The sequence below is a fragment of the Ursus maritimus genome, unplaced genomic scaffold (genome assembly GCF_017311325.1).
Source record: "Ursus maritimus isolate PB19 unplaced genomic scaffold, ASM1731132v1 scaffold_2, whole genome shotgun sequence".
Lineage (NCBI taxonomy): Eukaryota > Metazoa > Chordata > Mammalia > Carnivora > Ursidae > Ursus > Ursus maritimus.
This window is the reverse complement of record NW_024424452.1, coordinates 91996905-92019918: the sequence shown is the minus strand read 5'-3', so window position 1 is coordinate 92019918 and position 23014 is coordinate 91996905. Positions and strand designations below refer to the sequence as shown.

The 23014-nt window shown below is 36.7% G+C and overlaps 1 protein-coding gene across 1 annotated transcript in view; it reads right to left on the bottom strand.

The window, feature by feature from the left end:
- Positions 1–7298: 7298 nt before the first annotated feature.
- Positions 7299–23014, bottom strand: part of NSL1 (NSL1 component of MIS12 kinetochore complex) — a 34486-nt gene continuing 18770 nt past the window's right edge. Inside the window, exons 5-6 of the mRNA XM_008701162.2 lie at positions 10042–10109; positions 7299–8782 (exon numbers count right to left, since the gene is read on the bottom strand). Coding sequence (XP_008699384.1) covers positions 8504–8782; positions 10042–10109 — 347 coding nt within the window. The 3' untranslated portion in view covers positions 7299–8503. The remainder of the gene's footprint in view (positions 8783–10041; positions 10110–23014) is intronic.

Genomic DNA, 23014 nt, shown 5'->3' with positions numbered 1-23014 from the left:
TGGGCTGCGGAGCCGCACATGTGGGCAGCAAGGGAGGCCTGAAAATCTCTGACCAGGAATGAACCCAAAGGCTCGGGAGTCATTCTCTGAACGAGGGTAGTCAAGGTGAAAATACAGACTGCCTGGTCCTTCACAGACACAGGGATTAGCTGGAGCAGGGGACTCGGAGGGGCCAGGGTTTCTCATCCGGCTATGCCAGGACACACCGAAGTCAAAGGAGTGCAACCCAAGGAAAAGAGGGTCAGAGGGAAAATATACCCGTTAGCACCAGGGAGTCAATCTGAGGAGTGTGAACGCCCTCCTCTGCTCTGATACCCTGAGGGCTATGGCGAGTAGACTTCAGCTTCCGTAGCCAAGAGACTGGAGTTCTAATTCAGACAAGTTTCCCAGGGATTTGCCCTCAGTCCTTTAGATCCCACCCCCTCCCATGCCCCCACCCCCCACCTCCTGCAGTACTGAGCCCATCTTCTAAATTAATAATAAATGTGAATGCCAAGTCATTAATGTCTGAGATTGTGATCTAGAGGGAACTGACAAGTCAGAAATTTACAATATGAAATCATTCATTCATTCAACGAATATTAGTGAATAGCCCACAGGGTATAAGCAATGATTATGGGAGGACTTTTTAGTCCTGAAGTTTCAAGGGAATATAACGTTCATTTCCCCCAAATCCTTTCATAAAATCATTACAACCTCTTCAGTGGTTCTCTAGAAAGGTACTTTTTCATCATTGTTTTACATAGAGACTTCATAATAGAATCCATTAGGTTGGGAAAAAAAAAAAAAACCCTCTAAAGAAACCAAAACTAAACTCTCAGCTAAAAACAAAGTCTAGAAGTCTTATCTGAAATATACTGAGAGAATAGAACTGAAACCCTGCAAAAGCCTCTGGGGGATAATTTGGTTCTTAATTCTCGATGATATGAATAACGAAAGATAGAATCAAAGATTACTCATATTCACTTGCATATTGTGTGAGCAAGTATTACATGCACATAAAGAATCAAATCTGTAAGGCTTATAACAAAAAAGGATCAGTTCCTTGGCCTGCTTCACCCACCTAGGTTCATTCGCTCTCCACTCTCTTAGCTGTCTTTGTTTGCTTTTTCTGGCATTTACTTGAATAATATCCACATTGTGGTATCTTTTGATTCAGCTTTTTCAGGGATTATGCACTGACTTTTACTTGTGGTGAAGATTTCACTCCCCAACATTCCCATTTTATGGCTGATACTCAGATGGTCACACAGTCGTGACCACTGAGTTGTTTCAGTATTACAAGATGAACTTCTGTATCGGCTGGTACAGAAGCTCCCTCCGTGCCCGATCCCTGTCCCCTGGCTGCTCCAGTTCCTGTCCAGGGATACCCTGGACTTCCCCAGAGCCCAGCAGTTAAGGGGGAACCCTGAGCCCAGCTCCAGCACTTTGACCACTACCCACCCTGCCTGCCGGGTGCCCTTCGTGTGCTGATTACGTCCCAATCCCTTCACCCTCCCAGTATAACAGTTCCAGTTTTTACTGAAGTCAGATTTAGGGTGTTCATCGTTATGTCTCTATAAACACTGGTCACTGTGAAGCTGATTTGTAATGATGACTACGTTTCTTTTCTTGTACTATTTTCTGCTTTTACTATAGTGAATAATTGCCTGCTTCCTTATATGGTTTGTTTCTCTGAACGTCTGAATACCACAAAATATCTCCTTTATACAGTTTTCCAGGTAGTTAAAACTATCACTCATGTTGTCAGTTCTATTTCCTGCCCCTGAAAATACCTCTTTTCGAGTCCTACATATTCCCATTCCAGCCTGGTCTGACTGGACTCTGCTCCAGATTTGCTGAATAGTGTCCCGTGGACTTGAGTTTGCTGCTGTCCATCTTGTAGTTTCTCTTTGCTAGATCCCACGGCTGCGGCTTTTTTACCTTTTGTAGCGGAGCACATCGACTAATAGTGTCCCAAACAGCAGGGTTTGGGGGTAAAATGCATATATTTTAGAGTATATATTTGTTTAGATTTTGTATGTCTGAGAATGGCCTTAGGTTAAACTCTCACTTGACTGATAGTTTGACTGGGTGTAGATTTCTAGGTTGCAAATCGTTTATACTGGTAATTTCTAGGTTGTATTGCTCCAGAGACTTCTAGATTAAAAATGACTGTTTAGGGGCGCCTGGGTGGCTCAGTTGGTTTAGCATCTGCCTTCAGCTCAGGTTATGATCCCGGAGTTCTGAGATGAAGCGCTGTGTTGGGCTCCCATGCTGGGGTGGGGGGTGGGGGGGAATCGGCTTCTCCCTCTGCCCCTCCCCGGTCATGTTCTGTTTCTCACTATCAAGTAAATAAATAAAATCTTAAAAAAAAATTACTGTTTACTGGTTTGCTGCCATGCCAATTCCTCTTTCTTTATGATCTTTCTCCCCTAGTGGAAGCTTCTTTAGGAACTTCTCTTTATCTAATACAGTAATGTGCCTTGGTGGGGGTGATTTTGGTTTTTTGTTTCTTCATTTCTTGTGCTGAATACTCAGTTGGCTTTTTCCTTCTGGAGTTTTGGAATCCATCTGGAGTCTTGGTATCTGGGAATATTTCCTGCATTATTTCTATTTCTTTACTCTTGTTAAATTGAGATATACTTCACACACCATATTTCTCCCACTTAAAGTGTACAATTCAATGGGTTTTAGTATATTCACCAATCAGCCATCACCACTATCAATTTTAGAACATATTCATCACCCCCAAGGGAAACCCTATGCCCATTAGCAGTCACTGCCCATTCCTCCTACCCTCCCCTGTCCTCCACCCCTGCACAACCACTAATCTCTTTTCTGTTTCTATAGATTTGCCAGTTCTGGAGATTTCGTATAAATGGAATCATACAAACGTTTTTTGTGAGTGATTTCTGTCACTTAGCATGCTTGCAAGTTTCATCCACATTGTAGTATGTACTGTATTTATTGCCAAATACTATCCCATCAATTGGATATACCATATTTTATCTTTCTATCAGCTGATAGTTGAGTTGCTGCTGCAAACATTCCTGTACAAATTATTGTGTACACACGTCTTCGGTTCTTTTAGGTTTAGACCTTGGAGTTGAATTCCTGGGTCACATGGTAACTGCATTGTGTTTGATAATTTTGACTCCTTGGTTCTTTTCCGCACTTTCTGGAAAGGACATCAATTAGATATTGGACCCTCTGAATTTCTTTATTCTTATTTTTTCTAAATTGCCATCTCTTAATCTTCTTGTTTTACTTTTGAGAAAATTTCATGTTATCTTCCAGCCTTCCTATTGAATTTCTTTCAACATTTACACCTATAATTTCCAAGAACTCTTTCTTGTTTTTTGTTTGTTTGTTTAATGAATGGAATATCTTGTTATCTCTGGGAGGATAGTAATTATTCTGAAACTTTGTATTTATCTCTAGGTTTTTTGAGGTCCTATTTTCTCTTTGGGTTTTGTGTGCTTGTTTTCATTCATTCAGTTAACCAATATGCACTGAGAAACTATATGTCAGGCATTTTTCTAGGTATTTGGGGTACATCAGAACAAAGATTCTTTGTTGGACTCAAGTCTTTGATCTCTGCATTTAAAGGCCTCCCTCAAGGGGCACCTGGGTGGCTGGGTCGGTCAAGCATCTGATTACTGGTTTCCGCTCAGGTCATGATCAGGGTCACGATCTAAGGGTTGTGAGATTGAGCCCCATGTTGGGCTCTGCACTCAGTGGGGAGTCTGCTTGAGATTCTCTCCCTCTTCCTCTGGCTCTGCCCCCACTTGCACATGCTCTTTCTCTAAAATAAATAAATCTTTAATAAATAAATAAATGCCTCCCTCAAATGTCTGGTGAATCTTGATTTATTATTTTTTAGATAAAACTTACATAAAATGCATAAATATGTAGCCAAATAGTTATACATTTATATACGGCCATGTGAGCAACACTCAGATCAAGATATAGAATATTTCCTTCACCCAAAAAAGTTCCAAGTGCCCAATCCCAATTAATATCTCCCCTCTCCCCATGGGTAATCACCATAGATCAGTTTTGCCTATTCTGATTTCATACACAGTATGTATGCACTCTTCTGTGACTGGTTTCTTTTATTCAACATAACATCTTTGAGGTTCATCCATGTTGTATCAGTAATTCATTTTTAAAAAATATTTTTGTGTTGTGTTTCATTATATGTTATGCCACAATTTATTTTTTTCATCCTACTACTGATGGATATGTGGGTAGCTTCCAGTTTTTTTATTATGTCCACTTATTTTTTTAGAATGGAATACAAAAATGTTTCTGGAAGCTCTATGTAACTGGGACTTAGACACTGAATGGCTCTGCAGTATAGGGTGATTGGACTGGCCAGCTGGATATGTGGTTTGAGATCTTCAAATTTCACAATATTTATAGCTCTTTTCTCTCAGGTTGTTCAGTTTCTCTAAAGGATCATCTCAGATGTGTGAGCCAAAAGGCCAGTATTCTGGAACTTCAAGTCTTACCATTCCAATGGAGAATTTCATTCTGACCATTTGTTTGTTCTGAGTTTCTACCCTTACTCTCCAGGGACTCTTTATTTCAATTTTTTTTCCAGAAAACAAGCTCCTCTGGCAAAGGCAATTGCTGACAGTGAGTGGAGGAGTGGTGGACACAATCTCATCTTCATGCTCCTCCATCTCATCTCAGCTTTTTGCAGTGTCCTCCATTCTTTCAGATTCTGGGGGCGAACTGGCAAATTTCACTTACCAGTCTCTCTCTGCAGACACTTACATTTGATCTTCTGATCTGCTAATTCATTACTGTTTCCTCCATACACATTCCTTCTTCATATGCTATGGTCTAGGCAATATACCTCCTGGTTTCATCATCAGATGAGTGTGTTGTTTCTCTCGTTCTTCCTTTCTGGGGGTAAGTGCTACACAAGAAAAATGGACTCAACAGATTTCTCCTTCCTTTCCCCTCCTTTGTCGAATGGCTCCTCATTGCCAATTCTAAAAAGTACAAAGTCCTTTGGAGCTGACCCTGCCTCTCTTCAAGTTCACCTATAGCAAGACTTTTTAGACAAGACCTATACATATAGCCTTACCTGATGGTCCTCAGTACACCATGCTCTCTCCCAACCACCTGCCTTGGGAAATTCTCTTCACACTGCCAGGGATCTTCCTGATTATTTGCCTAAAACACTCGAAACTGCTGAAATGTCACCTCTACAAAGACTTTCACGACTTCTTCCCAAAGTCTGCCACATATACGTATTTATAGCATTAGCTGCTTTGTGTGATCATTGTTTACATGCTCATTCTCCTCATTAGCATACGGGCTTCTTGAAGACAATGTTTATCCTAGGAGTGTTTTCATCTCCCTCATCAAACCAAGTAGTAAAAGTGCTTATAGAATGCTCACTATGTAAATTATGTGCCGCGTACTAGCCTACGGACTTTACATCATGAACACATTTACTTCACATAATAACCCTATGATGTAGGTATTACCATCGTCCCCATGTTACATTAGAGGAAACAGCAGCACAGAGAGGCTAAGTAACTCTAATACTCCAATATTCCAATACTATTTAATAATATGAACTAATAATATGAACTAATAATAATTAATAGATGATCTCGTTCTGAGACTATGCTCTCGACCTTTCTGACTTTTGAACTGAGTAGGAGCTTAACATGTATTTGTTGAATGGATGACTGTGAAGGGGGAGAAGGAAAAACCATGCCCTTCAACAGAAGTCAAACAAGTTCAGTTTTAGAGACAGCTATATTTTGAAGCAAACAAAATGTTTTTTATTGACTTTGTTCTTTATGCAGCCCAAGCCATAATGACCCAGAGAAGAAGGTCTAGGATAAGATTTCTGTTGTCTGCTGTTATGGACTGAATGTTTGTGTCCCCTCAAAATACCTAGATGAAGCCCTAACCCCCAAGGTGGGCTCTATTTGGAGATGCGTCCTCTAAGGGAATAATTAAGGGTAAATAAGGTCATATGGGTGGGACCATGATCCGACAGTATTAATGTCCTTATAAGAAGAGATACCAGCTCTCCCCTGCCATCGGCACGCATATACAAAGGAAGAGAGGCCGCACCAGAAACTGAATTTGTTAGCATTTTGGTCATGGACTTTAAGCCTCTAGAGATGTAAGAAATAAATTTGTTTTTGAAGCCGTCCAGTCTAATATTTCGTTATAGCAACTCAATCAGACTAATATAGTTTCCAATGGCTGAAGTTTAGAAAACAGATTTTCCTTCTCCTGTTTCAGAAACCAGCCACTTTAACAATGTTCTCTCTCCCTTGGAACTGGATTTGACCTTCTTGTGCTGTGCTTTTTTTGTATTGTTTTGGTTGAAAGCAAGTTTTAAGACTTCAACCAATCTGGTCTTCTTTTTACCATAAGGAGGCCAACATTTGATTTTGTTTTCCTTCAACATTGCTTACAACTATAGACTTTCTTACTTTTCATTATCTAATTCTTGGCTTATGCGGGAATCCAATTTCTCTTCCTAAAAACGTATACTTTGGGCACCTAGGTGTCTCAGTCTGAAGAGCATGTGACTCTTGATCTTGGGGTTGTGAGTCCAAGCCCCATGTTGGGTATAAAGATTACTAAAAAAATAAATTAATTAATATAAAAAAAAAAGTATACTTACCCAATACTTTTACTGATACTGGCCATGCTTATCCTAGTTAATAATGCTAATATAATGTCCTTCCCACTGGTATTTCATTTGGAACTCTGCTATAATTGTGGAGTGACACTCTGGGCTCTCTGGGGGATTTCAAGTTTCAGTTGTCGGGAAAATTTAAAATATAACAAACTTTTATTTTTAATTATGCAAATTTCCAAATAGGCACAAGAATAAAAGGATGGTTATATCACACAGATCCAATGTTATTAAGATTTTTGCCACATTTACTTAATCTATTCCTTTTCTTTTTTTCTTTGCTGACATATTTTAGAGCAAACACAAGACATCAAGTCATTAAATTCTATGTATCTCAATATGTATCTCTTAAAAAAGGAAGACGTTTTCTTATATAATCACAATGCAATTATCTAATCTAGGAGAATTAACAATAATTGTTTTGTTTACAGGCTATTGAAATGAAACAAATCACACAGAATTTTATACTATAAAAACATAGCACTACATTAGAATAACAATATTCTGTAGCTTCAAAACAATTTTAAAGGGAAACTTAGTATGTTCTGAAAGGCAGGATGCTTACCTACCATTCACCTAAAGCTGAGTTCAAGATGTCTACAACAACTAAAAAATACACAGTATCAAGATTCCAGTCTTTGTACATTATTTTAATTAAAAACACATTGCTATTACAAACATAAAGATCTGAAATTGTAACATAAAATACAGAGTGCAATAAAGTGGCTTTGTAAATCTTCTTCACTGAGACAGACTTTGTCACAGTTAGACATTTATGATTGTTAAGACATAAGTAAGTACAGATTTCCCAACGTAATGATTAGTAAATTCCTCTGCAAATGAATGAAGTTATACAGTCAGCAAAGGAGAAAAGTTAGATGACCCTGTCTACATTGTATTAATGTGAGGAAGAGACACAGTAAGAGCTATAAGAAACTACAGCGATAGAGCTTTCTCAGCCTTCTACCAATAACATCCTTGATAAAGAAATGTCCTTAAATGTAAAATAGTTCCGTATGACTGCATCTATATTTGTTCCACAATAACAATTTGTCAATTTTTAATCCAATATATATTTCTGAACTGCAATCATGTACAAAGATATAATGAGAAATCCTGAAAAGAAACCCTTAGTCCCAAGTCAAATAATGTTTAAAAGTTGAAAGGCTTGTGGAAAATAAGTGTGGACAAGAAACACTGGCTACATGCCAATTTTTATTTCTAAGAGAGAGTCTTATATAAATAAGTTGTCTTGTCTTACAAAACAAAACAAAAACAAAAAAATCCTAAAAGTAATACCACAAATCCAAATTAGCTGAACTTGGAGTAGCAAAGTCAAAGCCAGTCTTCTCATCTGCATATCAGTGTGATAAATCAAACTGCATTGGGGGAAAAACACAATTTTGTCTGCCCCTGGCTCCTAAGCAGAACTGATGATTACTTTCAGCACTTAAACAGAGACAACTATGACACTGCTCTTTTTAAAAGAAAGATGTATACTAGAAATCCAAGAGAATGTGTTTCTCGTGACCCTCCACAAAAGCTGTCAGGCAGCCAAGAGCGGATTACATTTAAGGACCGTAAAAGCTTGCACTCTTAATGCCCACTGATGGGCTTTGTGCCAATATTCAAAAGATATACTTTTCATCTACTAAAGACGAAATGATGAGGAAATACAATTGTTACATTATATCCCAGCATAGAGCTACTATATTTGTATAAAGGAATCACTAGTTAAAGAATTACTTGTCTTTTTAAATGAAGTCCTGTCTAGGCATTAGGCTGTTATCTAAATGTTGACAGTGCCAAATTTTAACTCTCAAGACAAACAAGAAGAGCTTATGTGTCAAGATTAATTCTCTTTGGCCGCAGCGGATACCATTTTCTCTGGGGGCAGTCTCTAGTTCGCCTTCTTTTCAGGACCAGGTCAGTGGCTTTCCTGGTTGAAGTCTCTGTTGGTGTGGTTTCTATTCGTGTTATAAAGCTCTCAGGTTTAACATCTGGTTTCCTAGAACAACCGGAAAAGACTTCTTGGTGGACTCTCTGGAGCTGGATAATAGGCTGCATCTTTAAAACTTGGGAAAATCCATCTCCTTGTTCAATTAAAGCAGGCAAGGACTTAAACAAACAACAGTAATACTTAACGTTAATTTCAGGTTGGAACGCAAACACACAGAGACAAATACAACCCTCTAGATTTTCATTCTTCAGGTCAAAGCTTTTTCTAAGACCTAATTATCTGGGTCATGGATATTTGGTTTTACCTTAAAATGCCAATGTTAGTTGAGGATTTTAACCAAAAATTAAAACTAAAAAAAAATATTCTATTCCTACGATGACTGGTAGTAGAATAAAACTTTGGCAGCAGGAAGTAACAGAATTTCAGAGCCAAGGATTTAATGTCTGAAATTCCATATTTTAAGATAATAAGTGTTTTAGAAATCTTGATCATCAAGAGCAGGAATCAGTACATTTTTCCTGTAAAGGGCCTTACACCTCTGTCACAATTACTCAACTCTGCCATTGCAATGTAAAGAAGCCACAGACAATAAATAAATGAATGGAAATAGCTGTGTTCCAATGAAGTTTTATTTACAAAGACAAGTGGCAGGCTGGGTTTTTGCCTGCCTGCCACAGTTTGCCAACTCCTGATAATGAAAATGCTATGAGTACCAGAAAATCATGGAATCAATACAAACCACAAAAGAATGTTATAGAAAATTATCAGAACATGGGATATTCAGAGGAGTTTTAAAATAGTTTTCATACACTAGAAATCCAAATGTTTTCCTGTATGCATAAAATAAATGTCAAGAATATAAGCTATTTTATTATAATAATATTAAGATATCCAAGTTGGGTGTGCAGCATAATATAGTGGTTAAGAATATAGGCTCGGGAGCCAAATATCCAGGGTTTAAGTCTGACTATTTATTTATTTGGGCTATCTATAGCCTCTCTGTGTCTCAGTTTCTCAACTATAAAATAGGGAAATTAGCAGTATCTATCTTATAGGGTTATTGCAAGGATTAAATAAAGTGATATCTGTAAAGTAGTTAGATGGTGCCTGACCCATAAATGCTCACTAAATGTTAGGTGCTATTATTATCCAAAATTGTTTGATAGACTGCTAACTCTCAGAATTCAAAAATATAATCAGTGTTCAAAGCAGCTAGATATAATACTGGGCACATACTGGTGCCTACTAAATGTTAGTTATTCTCAATGTTATTGTCACTTTAATAAATTCATTAAAGATCTACTTAAGAGACTACTGAGAATTCCTGTTACAAAAGACTAAAATACATATGGACGCTGAAAGCAAATACCTAGCTACATTTTGTTCATTTTATAACTTTTTAGCATGTAGGTTTTACCTTTATGGCTTCACTGATCTCCTTAGCTATTGTTTCTCCTCTGCATTTCAAATTTTCCACACGAGAGGCTGCAAAGAAACCGCCAAATAGTATTTTAGGCTTTTTATCTAATACCAAGTCATAAAAGACACAGATGCTATTTGGACAAAAATCAGTTAGGACTATCCACCTTAGCTCAATCTTTCTTAAAATACTTTGTAATCTATTAAAATGAGTGTCCTATTAAATTTATTTAGATAAATAAAAAGAAATGTTAGAATAGTAGAGTAAAACTAACAGTTATGGTAGGCAACAAGAGTTATATTAGGAGTAGGCTTAGCACTGTGTGCCAATAATAGCCCAATGTTTGTTCTATACGTATCTACACTGTGTTTAACATCGTCAAGCCCTGTCATCACATTTGAAAATAGATATAGGCTAATATTTGATATTTGTATTACTCTGAGTCTTATGTAAGTAAAACATATTTGAATTCGGAACATACAATATCACACTGTGTCAACAATACCTAGATGGGATTTCTGGGGGGGAAAAACCTGGATTAGACTGTCAGTAATATTAATTTTTCTTTCCTTCCTTCCTTGGTGCTTTTCTGATTCCTAATACATTTTATTTCCTTCCAATCTTTGTTATAAATGTTCATGGCTACTTCACAATAGAACTGCATATTCAATGATATAAAGGGATAAAAATCCTACTAAAACTCCAAGCAAAACTGGATAAGAAAAATCATTCCATTTTGAAATCATCTACAAATTAGTTTTGAGAAGTGTAGTTGTCACTAGAAATTACTTCAAGTCTAAGCAAATACATAACCATGTTAGGAAAGTTACAGCCTTACTGGCTTCAAGAAAGTGGCAAATAACCAAGCAAAAAATTTCTTTCAGAGCTGTATTTTTCTTTTCTGACTTTCCTTAGGTCAAAAAGTGAGAACAAATTTAGAAAAAAAAAAGGAAATGAATAGCAAAAGTAACTGGGAGAAAGAGGGTACTCAAAGAAAGAGAAAGGCAAAGGCAACAGGATGGACTCAGAAAAAGGGTTCTTAACCATTTTTGCTACCAGACTTCTTTGGCAATTTGATAAAGGCTACAGACACCTTCTAAGAATAGTTCTAAATGTATTAGTTTTTAAATTGAGGTGTAATTTACATACAGTGAAATGTAGATCTCAAGCTTAATATTCAGTCATCTGTAATATATGCATACCATGCATAGGACACTTCCATCATCCTAGAAAGTTCTTTTGTGTCCCTTTCCCAATCAACCTTCTCTACAAGAAGCAACCATTCATCTGATTTCTATCATTATAACACTGTTTTTGCTTACTCTAGAATTTCAGAATGTTTTAAAATAAAATTTAAAAATATAATTATTACGAAGTTATGATAGGTAATACATGAGCTTCTTTATTAATGGCTTAAATAACAAGATCAAGTGGCAGGTCTAATAATCACCATGATATAAAAATAATGAGCATAAAAATATTGTGAGGTACCTGCAACAAATGAAATTGAAAATATCTATGGCTTTTAGTAGCAAAAAACATTACAGGTACTGCTAATACTACCACTGTGACCTACATTTAACATTGAAGGAAATGTTAAATTTCAGTCTGAGGTTAGTAAAAATAATGTAATTTTTTTCTATCCAAGTTCATAATCCCCCTTTATTCTAAGGACCCTTGCCTTAGAATAATATGCTAATTTCAATTCTTTTAAGATTTAAGGAGATTTCCCCCAAAGTACTTAGGCAATTATTAAATTTTCTTCTGAGTACGGCAAATACGTGATCCATCTCTTGGTACTCTGGCAGCAATTTGACTTCTGGCCAGCCCCACCCTTCAGCTCTCTCCCTCACACTTACACACCTGTGTGGGAGTTGTCCATTCTTCCAACATTTATTATGTATTTTCTGTGGGCTAGGCCCAGCACTAGGGACTCAGAATCAGGAAAAATGGTCTCTGCCCCTCAAGGAACTTGCAGGTTAGAAGAGAGACATAGAAACACACAGAAACCAACCAGTACTTGTTCAAAATCGGCTCAAACTTCTCCTGTGCAGCCTCGCATTTCCATGATTCCTGCCACGGATTCTACCCTCTGCCTGAACTGAGCATTCCCGGGCTACAGACTGCCACTGTGTCCTGACAGTGCCATCAGAGTACCTGGAAGACTTCATCGCACTGATGTGTTTAGAATGGTTTCTCAACCCTATCAGATCCAACCTCCCCCTTTAGAACATATTTCGTAAAGTTCCCTTACTATTCCAAAAAAAAATTCATAGATTTTTGTACGTATAAATAAAAATGCAAAGGAAAATAGACATTTATAATATTATTGAATATGTTTAATATGTTCATATCCAACCATATCAGAAGACATAATGAAGTACTCAAATAGTTGTACCTATTATTATAAGTTTGGATTTAAGAAAATTTATATTAGAAGTCATTCTACATAGAAAACAAAAGATCAGATAAACAGAAATAGAAAAATTAGTGGTTTTTTATGAGAAATAACAGACTATACTATTTGAATATGATAAGGAGAAAATACGAAGTATGGCTAACCTACTGAGACAAAGTATAGGCTGTTGAAATGGTGAAAATTTGGGGTGCCTGGGTGGCACAGCGGTTAAGTGTCTGCCTTCGGCTCAGGGCGTGATCCCGGCATTATGGGATCGAGCCCCACATCAGGCTCCTCCGCTATGAGCCTGCTTCTTCCTCTCCCACTCCCCCTGCTTGTGTTCCCTCTCTCGCTGGCTGTCTCTATCTCTGTCAAATAAATAAATAAAATCTTAAAAAAAAAAAAAAAAAGAAATGGTGAAAATTAGAAGGTGCAGTATTTCTACAAATGAAATGGCCTTATTAAAAATGTCATGTCAAAATAATTCCCTACATTATAATATGGGAAGGTGTAAGATTAAATCCTACTCTGCAATTCCCCCATAATTCAGACTACATTTAGTATACACATTTACTTAAAAAGACTTCAGTGATCATACTATCAAAAGGCAATGAGGAACACAGGATAGACTGGGCCAAAATGAGAATGTGAGAAACCATAGAGAAGATATGTGGTTGATCGCTATGAATCAGTTCTGGACTATGGATAGCTCTCTGGGGATAGATTCTGAATAAGAATAAACACAAATGATCTAAAAATACAATCAGAATTTTAAACAGATTTTTTAATATTAAAGTTTTAAAATCATATAATCTATATTACAAAAATATATTTTTAGTATTTAGTGCAGCAATAATAGGAAGTATTTTAAAATCATGTCTTGGGGTGCCTGGGTGGCTCAGTCGGTTAAGCATCGGACTTTTTTTTTTTTTTTAAGATTTTATTTATTTATTTGACAGAGAGAGACAGCGAGAGAGGGAACACAAGCAGGGGAAGTGGGAGAGGGAGAAGCAGGCTTCCCGCTAAGCAGGGAGCTCTATGCGGGGCTCGATCTCAGGACCCTGGGCCGAAGGCAGACGCTTAATGACTGAGCCACCCAGGCACCCCAAGCATCTGACTCTTGATTTCAGCTCAAGTCATGATCTCAGGGTTGTGAGACTGAGGCCCACATTGGGATCCACACTGGGGATGGAGCCTGCTTAAGAACTTCTCTCTCCCCCTCTCCCTCTGTCCCCCACCCCCGCTTCCACCCCCACGTACATGCTCTCTCTCTAAAAAAAAAAAATAATAAAGAAAAAAATTATTATTTTAAAAAATGAGATTCCTACATTTTAGCTTTCCATTAACTTAGTAACATTTGGTTCTAGTCCTATTTAAAAGGACTCTCAAATCTTCTATAACATATTTCCCATCAGCTTTGTTGCTTTTGTAATAACCATATACTGTACCAAAATCCTTTTCCATTAAAAATGCTGTTGGAAATGCTAATTAATTGTCCTTTGAAAAAAAAGGAGTATGAAAGTTGTAATTGAACCTAAAACATTTCATAGACTGATAAAATGCAGCTCTGGTTGCAAAGATTCGTTTATTTAGTTTGTTTCTTTTTAGTTTTATTTACCTTTCCTGCACATGTTGACTAATAGAGAAAGAATATTTGAAGAAATATGATGATGTAAGTTAGAATAGTGGTTACCTCTGGTGGCCAGGGATTGCTAACTAGAAAGGAAGGTAAGGAAACTGCTTTGGGTACTGAAAATGTTACAAAGTACAGACTATCCATAAAGTCAGGAAGCAGAATCAATATGTGTTAGTTACATTTTCAGATACTATACCCAATATCTTTTTCTTTAAACTCAAATTACCTTTTTAGGTAAAATATTTCTAAATTTAAGGCAATGGGTCCAATTGTTAATACATAATAAATACACTATTTTCCTGTTTCTAGACTTTTTGGATACTTTCAATTGTACTTATTATATACATGAAAGCATAATACACACGTTATTTGAAAATATACTGTTTACAAATAAGTTTGTCCTATGTTTCCCTACCATGCAGACATTCAGCATGTCTAGATCAAAGTGGCAGTTACATGTGTTTATGTGTATGCATGTGTATGGATTCATCAAGCTATGCACTGTATGTTATACGCCAATATAAAAACACATCCACACAACAATGAACAGAACCTTTTTTAACATCTACTCTAGAAAGTTATCTTACTTTTACTTATAGGATATGGTAATTTATATTCTTCATTGTTACTGCATGATTTACAAAATAATCTATCATCCAAGGGAGTCTTAATTTTTGTATAAACACATGATATTTTGAAAAAAAAAAACTGTCTATAAACCCACATTGACGGACAACAATAGCTGTTATCTGCTGCACAAGCAACGACAATGTAAAAGTGCCAAGAGTAGTTTATGTGTAAAATGGAGTTGGGTCCCAGGTTTGGATAATTATCAATAGATTTTCACACATGAATTTCTGGTGGAATATTCTAAAGTTGTGCTGGACATATAAGACGTTCAGTGTTCAGGGCTCTTGACTACAAAATGTCAGCTGTACCTTCCCCATTACTGTGGTAACCAAAAACTTCCCCCACTTTTTCAAAAGGGCCGCTAGGGGGCAGTACTGTCTCCAGTGAGAACCAAGGTGTTCTTATCCGTTAGCACTTCCTTGGGAACAAGAACCTCATTCTCTTACCCTTGGACTCCCTAGTGTTGAACACAGTGCCTGACATGTAGAGCAGGTGCTCAGTCCTACGATGGAACAAGGCTATGACAAGAGTGTGCTGCTGAAGCACAAAGAAGCGTGAGGTCAGTCCAACAGGGGAACTGAAAGAAGAGTAGAAGCTTCACAGGTGTTTGAAGAAAGTTTCCGTAGAAGAGGATCTGGTGCTGGATGGCTGGGGTGAGTGGGAATGGGAGGTCATGGTAGAGGATGTGCTATACCAAAACAAGGGAATAAATCAAGAAAGAAGAAAACACAGGAACCAGGAAACATGATTCAAAACAGAAGTACAGGAAATTCCTAGGATGATGAGGAAAGGAAAAGATGGGACAAAAGCTTTGCAGAGGCCTAGACGGCAACCAGTCCAGATTAGAATAGGAAAACAAAAGGGCTCCCAGAGGAGTATCTCCAAGAAAAAGGAAAAGGCTTTAAAATGGATTTGACAGATTACCTTAAGTGTTTACCATATTGAGAGGAATTTTACAGTTCTATTGAAGAGTTTGGGAAAGAATTAGTGATAGACACAACAGCAAACAAAACAAACAGAAAAATAAAGCAATTATCATTCCGAAGGAGGATGGAAAGCTGTTCGAGAAAAATATATTCATAGTAATGATTACCTGACTCATACTGAAGAACATTTATATAGTCATAATAAAAAAAATACTAACTACTACTGATTTTTTGACAAAAATGAGAGATTAAAAGTGAAGCTGATGACTGCAGTTTATTCTTTGAGAAACTTGGCTATGAAAAGGAAACAGGAGTTCAGAGAAGAGAAACACAATGGCATGACTGCTGTCTCTACTTAATCCCCTGACAGCCCACTCCTACAGTAGTATGGGGTGGCAGCCATTGCCAATCAATCAGGTGTAATAACCATTAGCAACCCTGTGAGGCAAGCAAGTTTCATCAGCCTCCTTTTATAGATAAGAAAACAGAAGCTGTGAGAACTGAGAAATGATCTAGAATAGAATTAGAACCCACATTTCCTAGAATTCAAAGCATATGCTCTTTTATATTCTATATGTAACTTTCCAAAATAGCCCTTTGTCCAGAATTATACTATACTCATAAGAATGTAAGTTAACAAATGGTCAAAAGTTAGCTCCAACATAATAAAAATCTCTTGAAATTAAAAATAAATTATGTCTGGTAAAACACTGAAAATAGAACAATTCTAGAGTTAACTCTGTTTTAACTAGTAACATTATAGTATCCTTTTTTTTTTTAAGTGAACTAAATTCCTTCCATTGAAAACTAAGGAACATCAATAATTTTAGGAATAAAACCAAGCACACAAAGATTTTAAAAAGCACTAAAAGAGGAGGGGAAAACAAACACACAATTAAAAATGATCACTAAATATGTGAATATGTTGCCTACAAATGCATCCAAAAAAAGCATTTTCCAACATTAATATCTGCTTAGAAAATTTCAAATATGTAAACTTTCACTCCCTCCCTCAAGATTATTTTAAATAAAATTTTTACTTCTTGTAACTGGTAAGAGCATATAGGTACTCCTGATATACAAACATCTGACTGAAGAATGTAGCACATGCAGATGGCGGTCCCTGCCATGTAGGAGATTGCAGACGGGCTTCCTCCAGAAGCATTCCCAATGGCTTTCTCTCCACAGCCTTCACACGGACATCTTTGTGGCTCCACTATCCTCTCACTGCAAAGGTGCTTAGGGATCCAAACTGTCCCCTCCAAATCCAATTTAAGGATCTGTAGTGGAATTAATGTGCATCTGAAATGTGATTTTCCTAATATTTTTCAACATAAATGGGTAGTATTTCAGCTACATTATAAGAAAAAATAGGTCTTTAAAGGGTAGCCTAGAAACTTACCAATTTATAAAAGCACTTGCAAATTTTTTCAGAGGGGAAACGCATTTCAAATTCCAAAGGTCAGATTGAATAAGTATTTTTGAAACATAACCATTTATAAGTGGGTGACTACCTGTAAATATTCAGGCAGTGGCTTAAGCAAGTTGGCGTTATTTGGAAAGAAGAGGAACTGTCTCTAAGTCTTCTGCTTGTAGGGTCAGCAAAAGAACTGGAAGTATCAAGTCTACTGTAGAGAAACTTAAAATAGCTCCTTGTCATCACTACATGTTTAGTGAAGGACAAGGGAAAAAAAGGGAGTCTCTTCAATTAACTTCAAAGAACTTTTTTTAAAAAAGAAGACAATATAGAAGCAATTATTAATTTTGCTAATAGGATCACAAAAGGTTATAACTGGCAAATGAAAACTCATCTTACTGGTAGACAACCGATCAGAGGATTGCTGCAAGGATATTAAAAAAAAAAAAAGTTTGCTCTAAAAATGTGGAAGTAGGCACCCTTGAGGACATTGCCTTCCCTAGGCACTTGCTTTCTAAAACATAGGGAAATGAAAAAGTGGAAATGAAAGATTGGGTAATCAACCTAGTTTTGCTTTCAGGTTACTGCACTGACTAAACTGGGAAACATGAACTTCTAAAAGCCTGCACGAATGTAGACATTCAGCAAAAAAGCACTAACTGAGGGCTTCCTTGCTATTCCTAGTGTATTTTATGTGCATAAATGAGCAAGCACGCACGCATTACATAGTATGTCTGGCTTATACTGGTTGCTAAAGGGATAACTAAAGGCGTGAAGAACGATGAATTGAAAAGTAGCACCCCTGGTGAAAATGAAACAAAAAACTAAGCAGTGATTTATGACTTTCTGGAAGGTAACCCTTTGCTACAACCTAAACAGAGCTGTTGAACACACCTGCTAGGTCACAGATGTATACAATCCTCTATAAAACCACTGCTACCTGCACATCACCAGCATCGGTCCATACTGAAGAGTTGTATCTCTTTTAAGGTACCACGTATTTTCAAACTCCTAGACAGTGTTGCTGGCCTGGGCCGACTCTCTAACATTATCCTGTAATGTTCTTTCCCACTCCTCCCTCCACTATAGCCTCAGTGGTCTTTTACTCCCTAAATACTCAAGCTCACTCTTGACTTAGGAACCTTGTTCTAGCTAGCTCTTCCCTAACTGAAAAAGCTCTTCCCCTTGATTGTCATAAGATAAATTCCTCCTTGTTACTTCCCCCAGAAAGTGTTTTCCATCACCTAAACACATCACCCTACCACTGGTTGTTTACTTTTATATTTGTTTATACTTTTTGCCCAACTAGAACATAAACTCCGTAGAGCAGGGACCTTGTTTGTGTTGCTCAACATTATATCCTCTTCAGTGCGAACCGTTCTGGCATAGAGTAGACATCTGATAAATACGTTGAGTGCATAGATGAATAACAGTCACTCATATTTATTGAGCATGGTGCTACATGCTGGTCACATATAATGCAAATGTAAAGTAAAAAAGCTCACAGAGCTTTCAGTTTTGTGAGGCCGTAAACAAGGAAATACACAAATATACTGTAACAAGTCCTATTAAGGAAATAAACAAGTATTATGATAGAGTACTAGGGAGAGGCTATTGTCATTAGGGTGGTTAGGGAAGATCTCTCTGAGGAGGTAGCATTTAAATGAGAAAGAAAAATTGAGAAGATGCCAACTTTAGAAGCACCAGGGAAAAGCACGTGGGAAAGTAAGGCACTTTCAAAGAACTGAAAGGTAGACCAGAGGGCTTTGGCAAAAAGGAAAGTGCCTGAAATGAATTTGGAGAGGTAGGTGGGGGCCAGATCATGTAAGGGAATGTTAAGAAGTTTGAAATGTATTTTATATATATGTTGTTGTTGGGGTTTTTTTAATTGGAAGATTTTAAGATCTTAAGCCAAGGAATGAAAACTGATTTCTGTTTTAAGAGTATCATAGACTTCTGGTCAAGTTGGTCTTGGAAATTCACAAAACTCCCCACCTTTGTCCAAAACATCATCGGATAAATACAGAAAATTAAAAAGATATCCCAAAGCATATACAAAATAAACACTCCTATGAACCACAATAAAGTAAAAGAGAAAAAGCTGTAAGTCAGGCCAAAGTTGCAGATCCACCAGTAAGCAGATGGTAAGTAGACAGTAGGTAACCAGGAATTTGCTTCCTATAACATAAAAGGGGCCCACCCAAAGTGCCCCAGAGGAGCAGGAAATGGGAAGAGTCAGCTTCACTGTATGAAACCAAGGGCTGAAATAGAGTTTTCCTACCCTGAAAAGGAGGCTGAAAAAGACCTGCCATTAACCATGGCCAGGAGCTGAGACATACATTAAAAATTATGGGAGCCAGATAATGCCTCAAAGCCTGGGCCTGGACCAAGCTGCCTGCTGACTTAGTGACTAGATCCACTCTCGCCTATATAATACAGTGGAACAGGGGCCCCAAGCTGCCAACTCAAGATTGGCTCTTTGCTGAAACTGTTCAGGGACCAGATGAAAGGCAACCGCAAAACTACTAGATAGGAAGGGGGGAAAGCAGTCACAAGAAAATAGGCACATAAATAATCTTAGCAAAGGAGAGTGTGCAAATCAAAACTCCAAAATACATGAAGAAATCACAACCATGAATAACAGCCAATATAACTAATGTCAAGGTGAGAAACTTACTGCATGCAGATGGCATAAAAATAGAGCAATCTGAAAATAATTCTGAAAGTTTAGGATCCTCTTATAGTTGAGGGAAATCATAATAGACATTACAAAAGAAAAATAAATTATTAAATAAAAACAAGAATACAAAAATAGAAGAAATGTAAAGAAGCAAAGTTGAAAGATTAGGTTAAAGATTTTCTAGAAGATGAGAGTCCTCTGATTGAAAGTATACTTGGAAATGTGAGTGAAGATGGGAGGAAAGAGGATGCAAGCAAAACAAATAAAAAATCCCACCCGTCCCAAATGTACCTCATCTATTTAAATAAAATTGTGTGGGTACAAAGCACAAAGAAATTACCAATAAAATGCAGAGTTGAACTATTGTTACACTGTTGAGTGAAAAAGTCACAGAATGTATTGTGTAATACTTATATAATAAGCAACTTAAAACCCCCTGTGCCTGTTTGCTCACTTACAAATACACTGATAAAGATCTAAAATCAGACATCTCAAACTGTCAAAGTAGTTGTCTATTTGAAGGTGTGTGGGATCAGGCAGACTTAGAGGAGGATTTTCATTTACCACTATATATACAGCATTGGTTATTTAAAATTTCATATTAAACTTGCATTTACTGTGAGCACAAAAACTATAAAAATATAATTTAAAATACAAACACAGATCTATGGTAGTTGAATTGGAGGATTTCTTCCATATACTTAGGTTAAAAGAGTAAATTGCACGTCATATGAATACATGAATCAATTTTCTGTAAAATAAATTATCCTGCAAATGTCCAGTGCATATGTATTCCTGTATGATTATGTAAGTGGAGAAAGATGGACAAATGGATTTGTACCAGGTTAAGATTGGCTATCTGAAGGTGTAGTGAATAGAAGGCAGAGAAGAAGCCAAAAACAATATGTAAAAAATAGAATACTATATATTTTTTAAATATATATGATCAATTTATATAAAATTGTGTATTTATTTCATAGTTACTTCTTGAGTGTACAATGTCAGATAATGATTCTAGAGAGCTAGCAGGGGATACAGAAGTACAAAACAAAGTCCTTGTTCACAGGGAGTTTATACTACAGTGGGGGGGGAAGGATGAAGATGATAAAAAACAGAAATTATATGTCATTTAAGTGGTGAAAAAAACAAAAGCAGATTAAGTGGATTATGACCAAGGGGGTCAGAAGGGAATGTGACATAGGTTGTCAGGAAAGACCTCTCTGATGAGGTAACTTCGAACAGAGCTGAGTGAAGTGGGTCAGGCAAGTGGTTTCAGATAGGAACCAGGAACAGCAAGTGCAAAAGCCACAGGGCCAGTGTGTGTCGGGCAGTCCTTGGGGAAATAGCAAGAATGCTAGTGTGGTTGCAGCACAATAAGGAAAGGTGAGAATGATAAGAGACTAAGGTCAGAGATGAAATCAGAGAAGCAGCCAGGGACCAGGTCAGACAGGATCTTGTATACCAAGGGAAGTAGGATGGAGAGCCACTACAGGGTTTCAAGCAGGGGGTGACATGATCTGATTATGCTTTGAAAGGAATTCTCTGGATGCTGAATGGAAAACTGGAATGGAAAGAAGGAGACCAGTGAGGTGACTACCATAGTAACCCTGCTAAGAGAACACCGATAAGAGAGGTAGTGATGGATTTGGTAAAAAGTGGCTGAATTTGGAATATGTTTTCAAGGTGAGGGCAGCAAGATCTGCAGGTAGACTGAAGGTGTAGAAGTCAAGCAATAATCATGAGTATGTGAGTTCATGTAATGTATTTCTTATGCTTTTAACATTTTTAGAATGTGAATGTATTTTTATATCAAGAAAAAGCAATAAAGTTATTTTCGATGTTAAAAAAAGAAGAAAAAAGGACACATCAAACACCACGCTAGATAACTAAAAATAAACATCTAGACATATTATGGTAAAATTGCAGAGCATTAAGAATACAGAGAAAATCTAAAAAGTCAGGACAGAAAAAACAGACGATCTATAAAAGAACGGCAATTAGACTCTCAGGAGACTTCTCATCAACAATGAATACCAGGCATGCAGACTGGAAAGGGAGAAGTAAAACTACATCTATTTGCAGATGATATGATACAATCTTTTATATAGAAAATTCTAAAGAATCCACTAAAAAACTATTAGAATTTATAAATGAGTTTAGCAAGATCAATATATAAAAATCAATTCCATTTCTATACAACAGCAATGAACAAAGTGAAAATAAAATTTTTAAAAATTCCAATTACATTAGCATCAAAACAATAAAATACTTGGAAACAGATGTAACAAAAGAAGTGCTAAAAACTAGAAAACTTTGTTGAAAGAATTCAAAGAAGATTTAAATAAATGGAAAGACATTTGTTGTTCATGGATTGGAAAACTTAATATTAAGTTATCATTACCCCCATTAATCTACAATTTCACCACAAGCCCCATCAAAATCCCAGCTGGCTTCTTTGCAGAAATTGACAAACTAATTCTAAAATTCATATGGAAAGTTAAGGGAGCCAGGAGTGCCAACAATCTTGAAAAGGCACCAAGCTGTAGGCCTCATATGCTCTGATTTCAAAACTTACTGCAAAACGTTAATAATCAAAACAGTGTGGTACTGGCCCAAGGACAGATATACAGATCAATGAAATAGAATTGTAGGACCAGAAATAAACCTGCACATTACAGTTAACTAACTTCCAATAAGGTTGCCAATACAATTCAATGAGGTAAAAAATAGCCTTTTCAACAAATGGTGCTGAAAACAATTTAGATATACATATACAAAAGAATGAAGTTGGACTCCTACCTCACACCATACACAAAAATTAACTCAAAATGGATCAAAGACCTAAATGTAAGAGCTAAAACTATAAAACTCTTAGAAATAAATCTTCATGACCTTGTATTAAGCAATGTTTTCTTAGATATGACATCAAAAATGTAAGCAATCAAAGGAAAAAAGTAAATAAATTGGACTTACCAAAATTTAAAACTTTTGTACTTCAAAGAAAACCATCAAGAAAGTGAAAGATAACCCGTAGGAGAAAATATTTGTAAATCATGTATCTGACAATGGACTGATTTCCAGAATATATAGAACAATTACAACTCAACAATAAAAAGATAAATAACCCAATTGAAAAATGGTTAAAGGATATGAATAGATATTTCTCCAAAGAAGATAAACTCACCATACACAAAAATTAACTCAAAATGGATCAGTTAATCATAAGAGAAATGCAAATCAAAATCACAGTAAGATACCACTTCCCACCCACTAGAATGGCCAT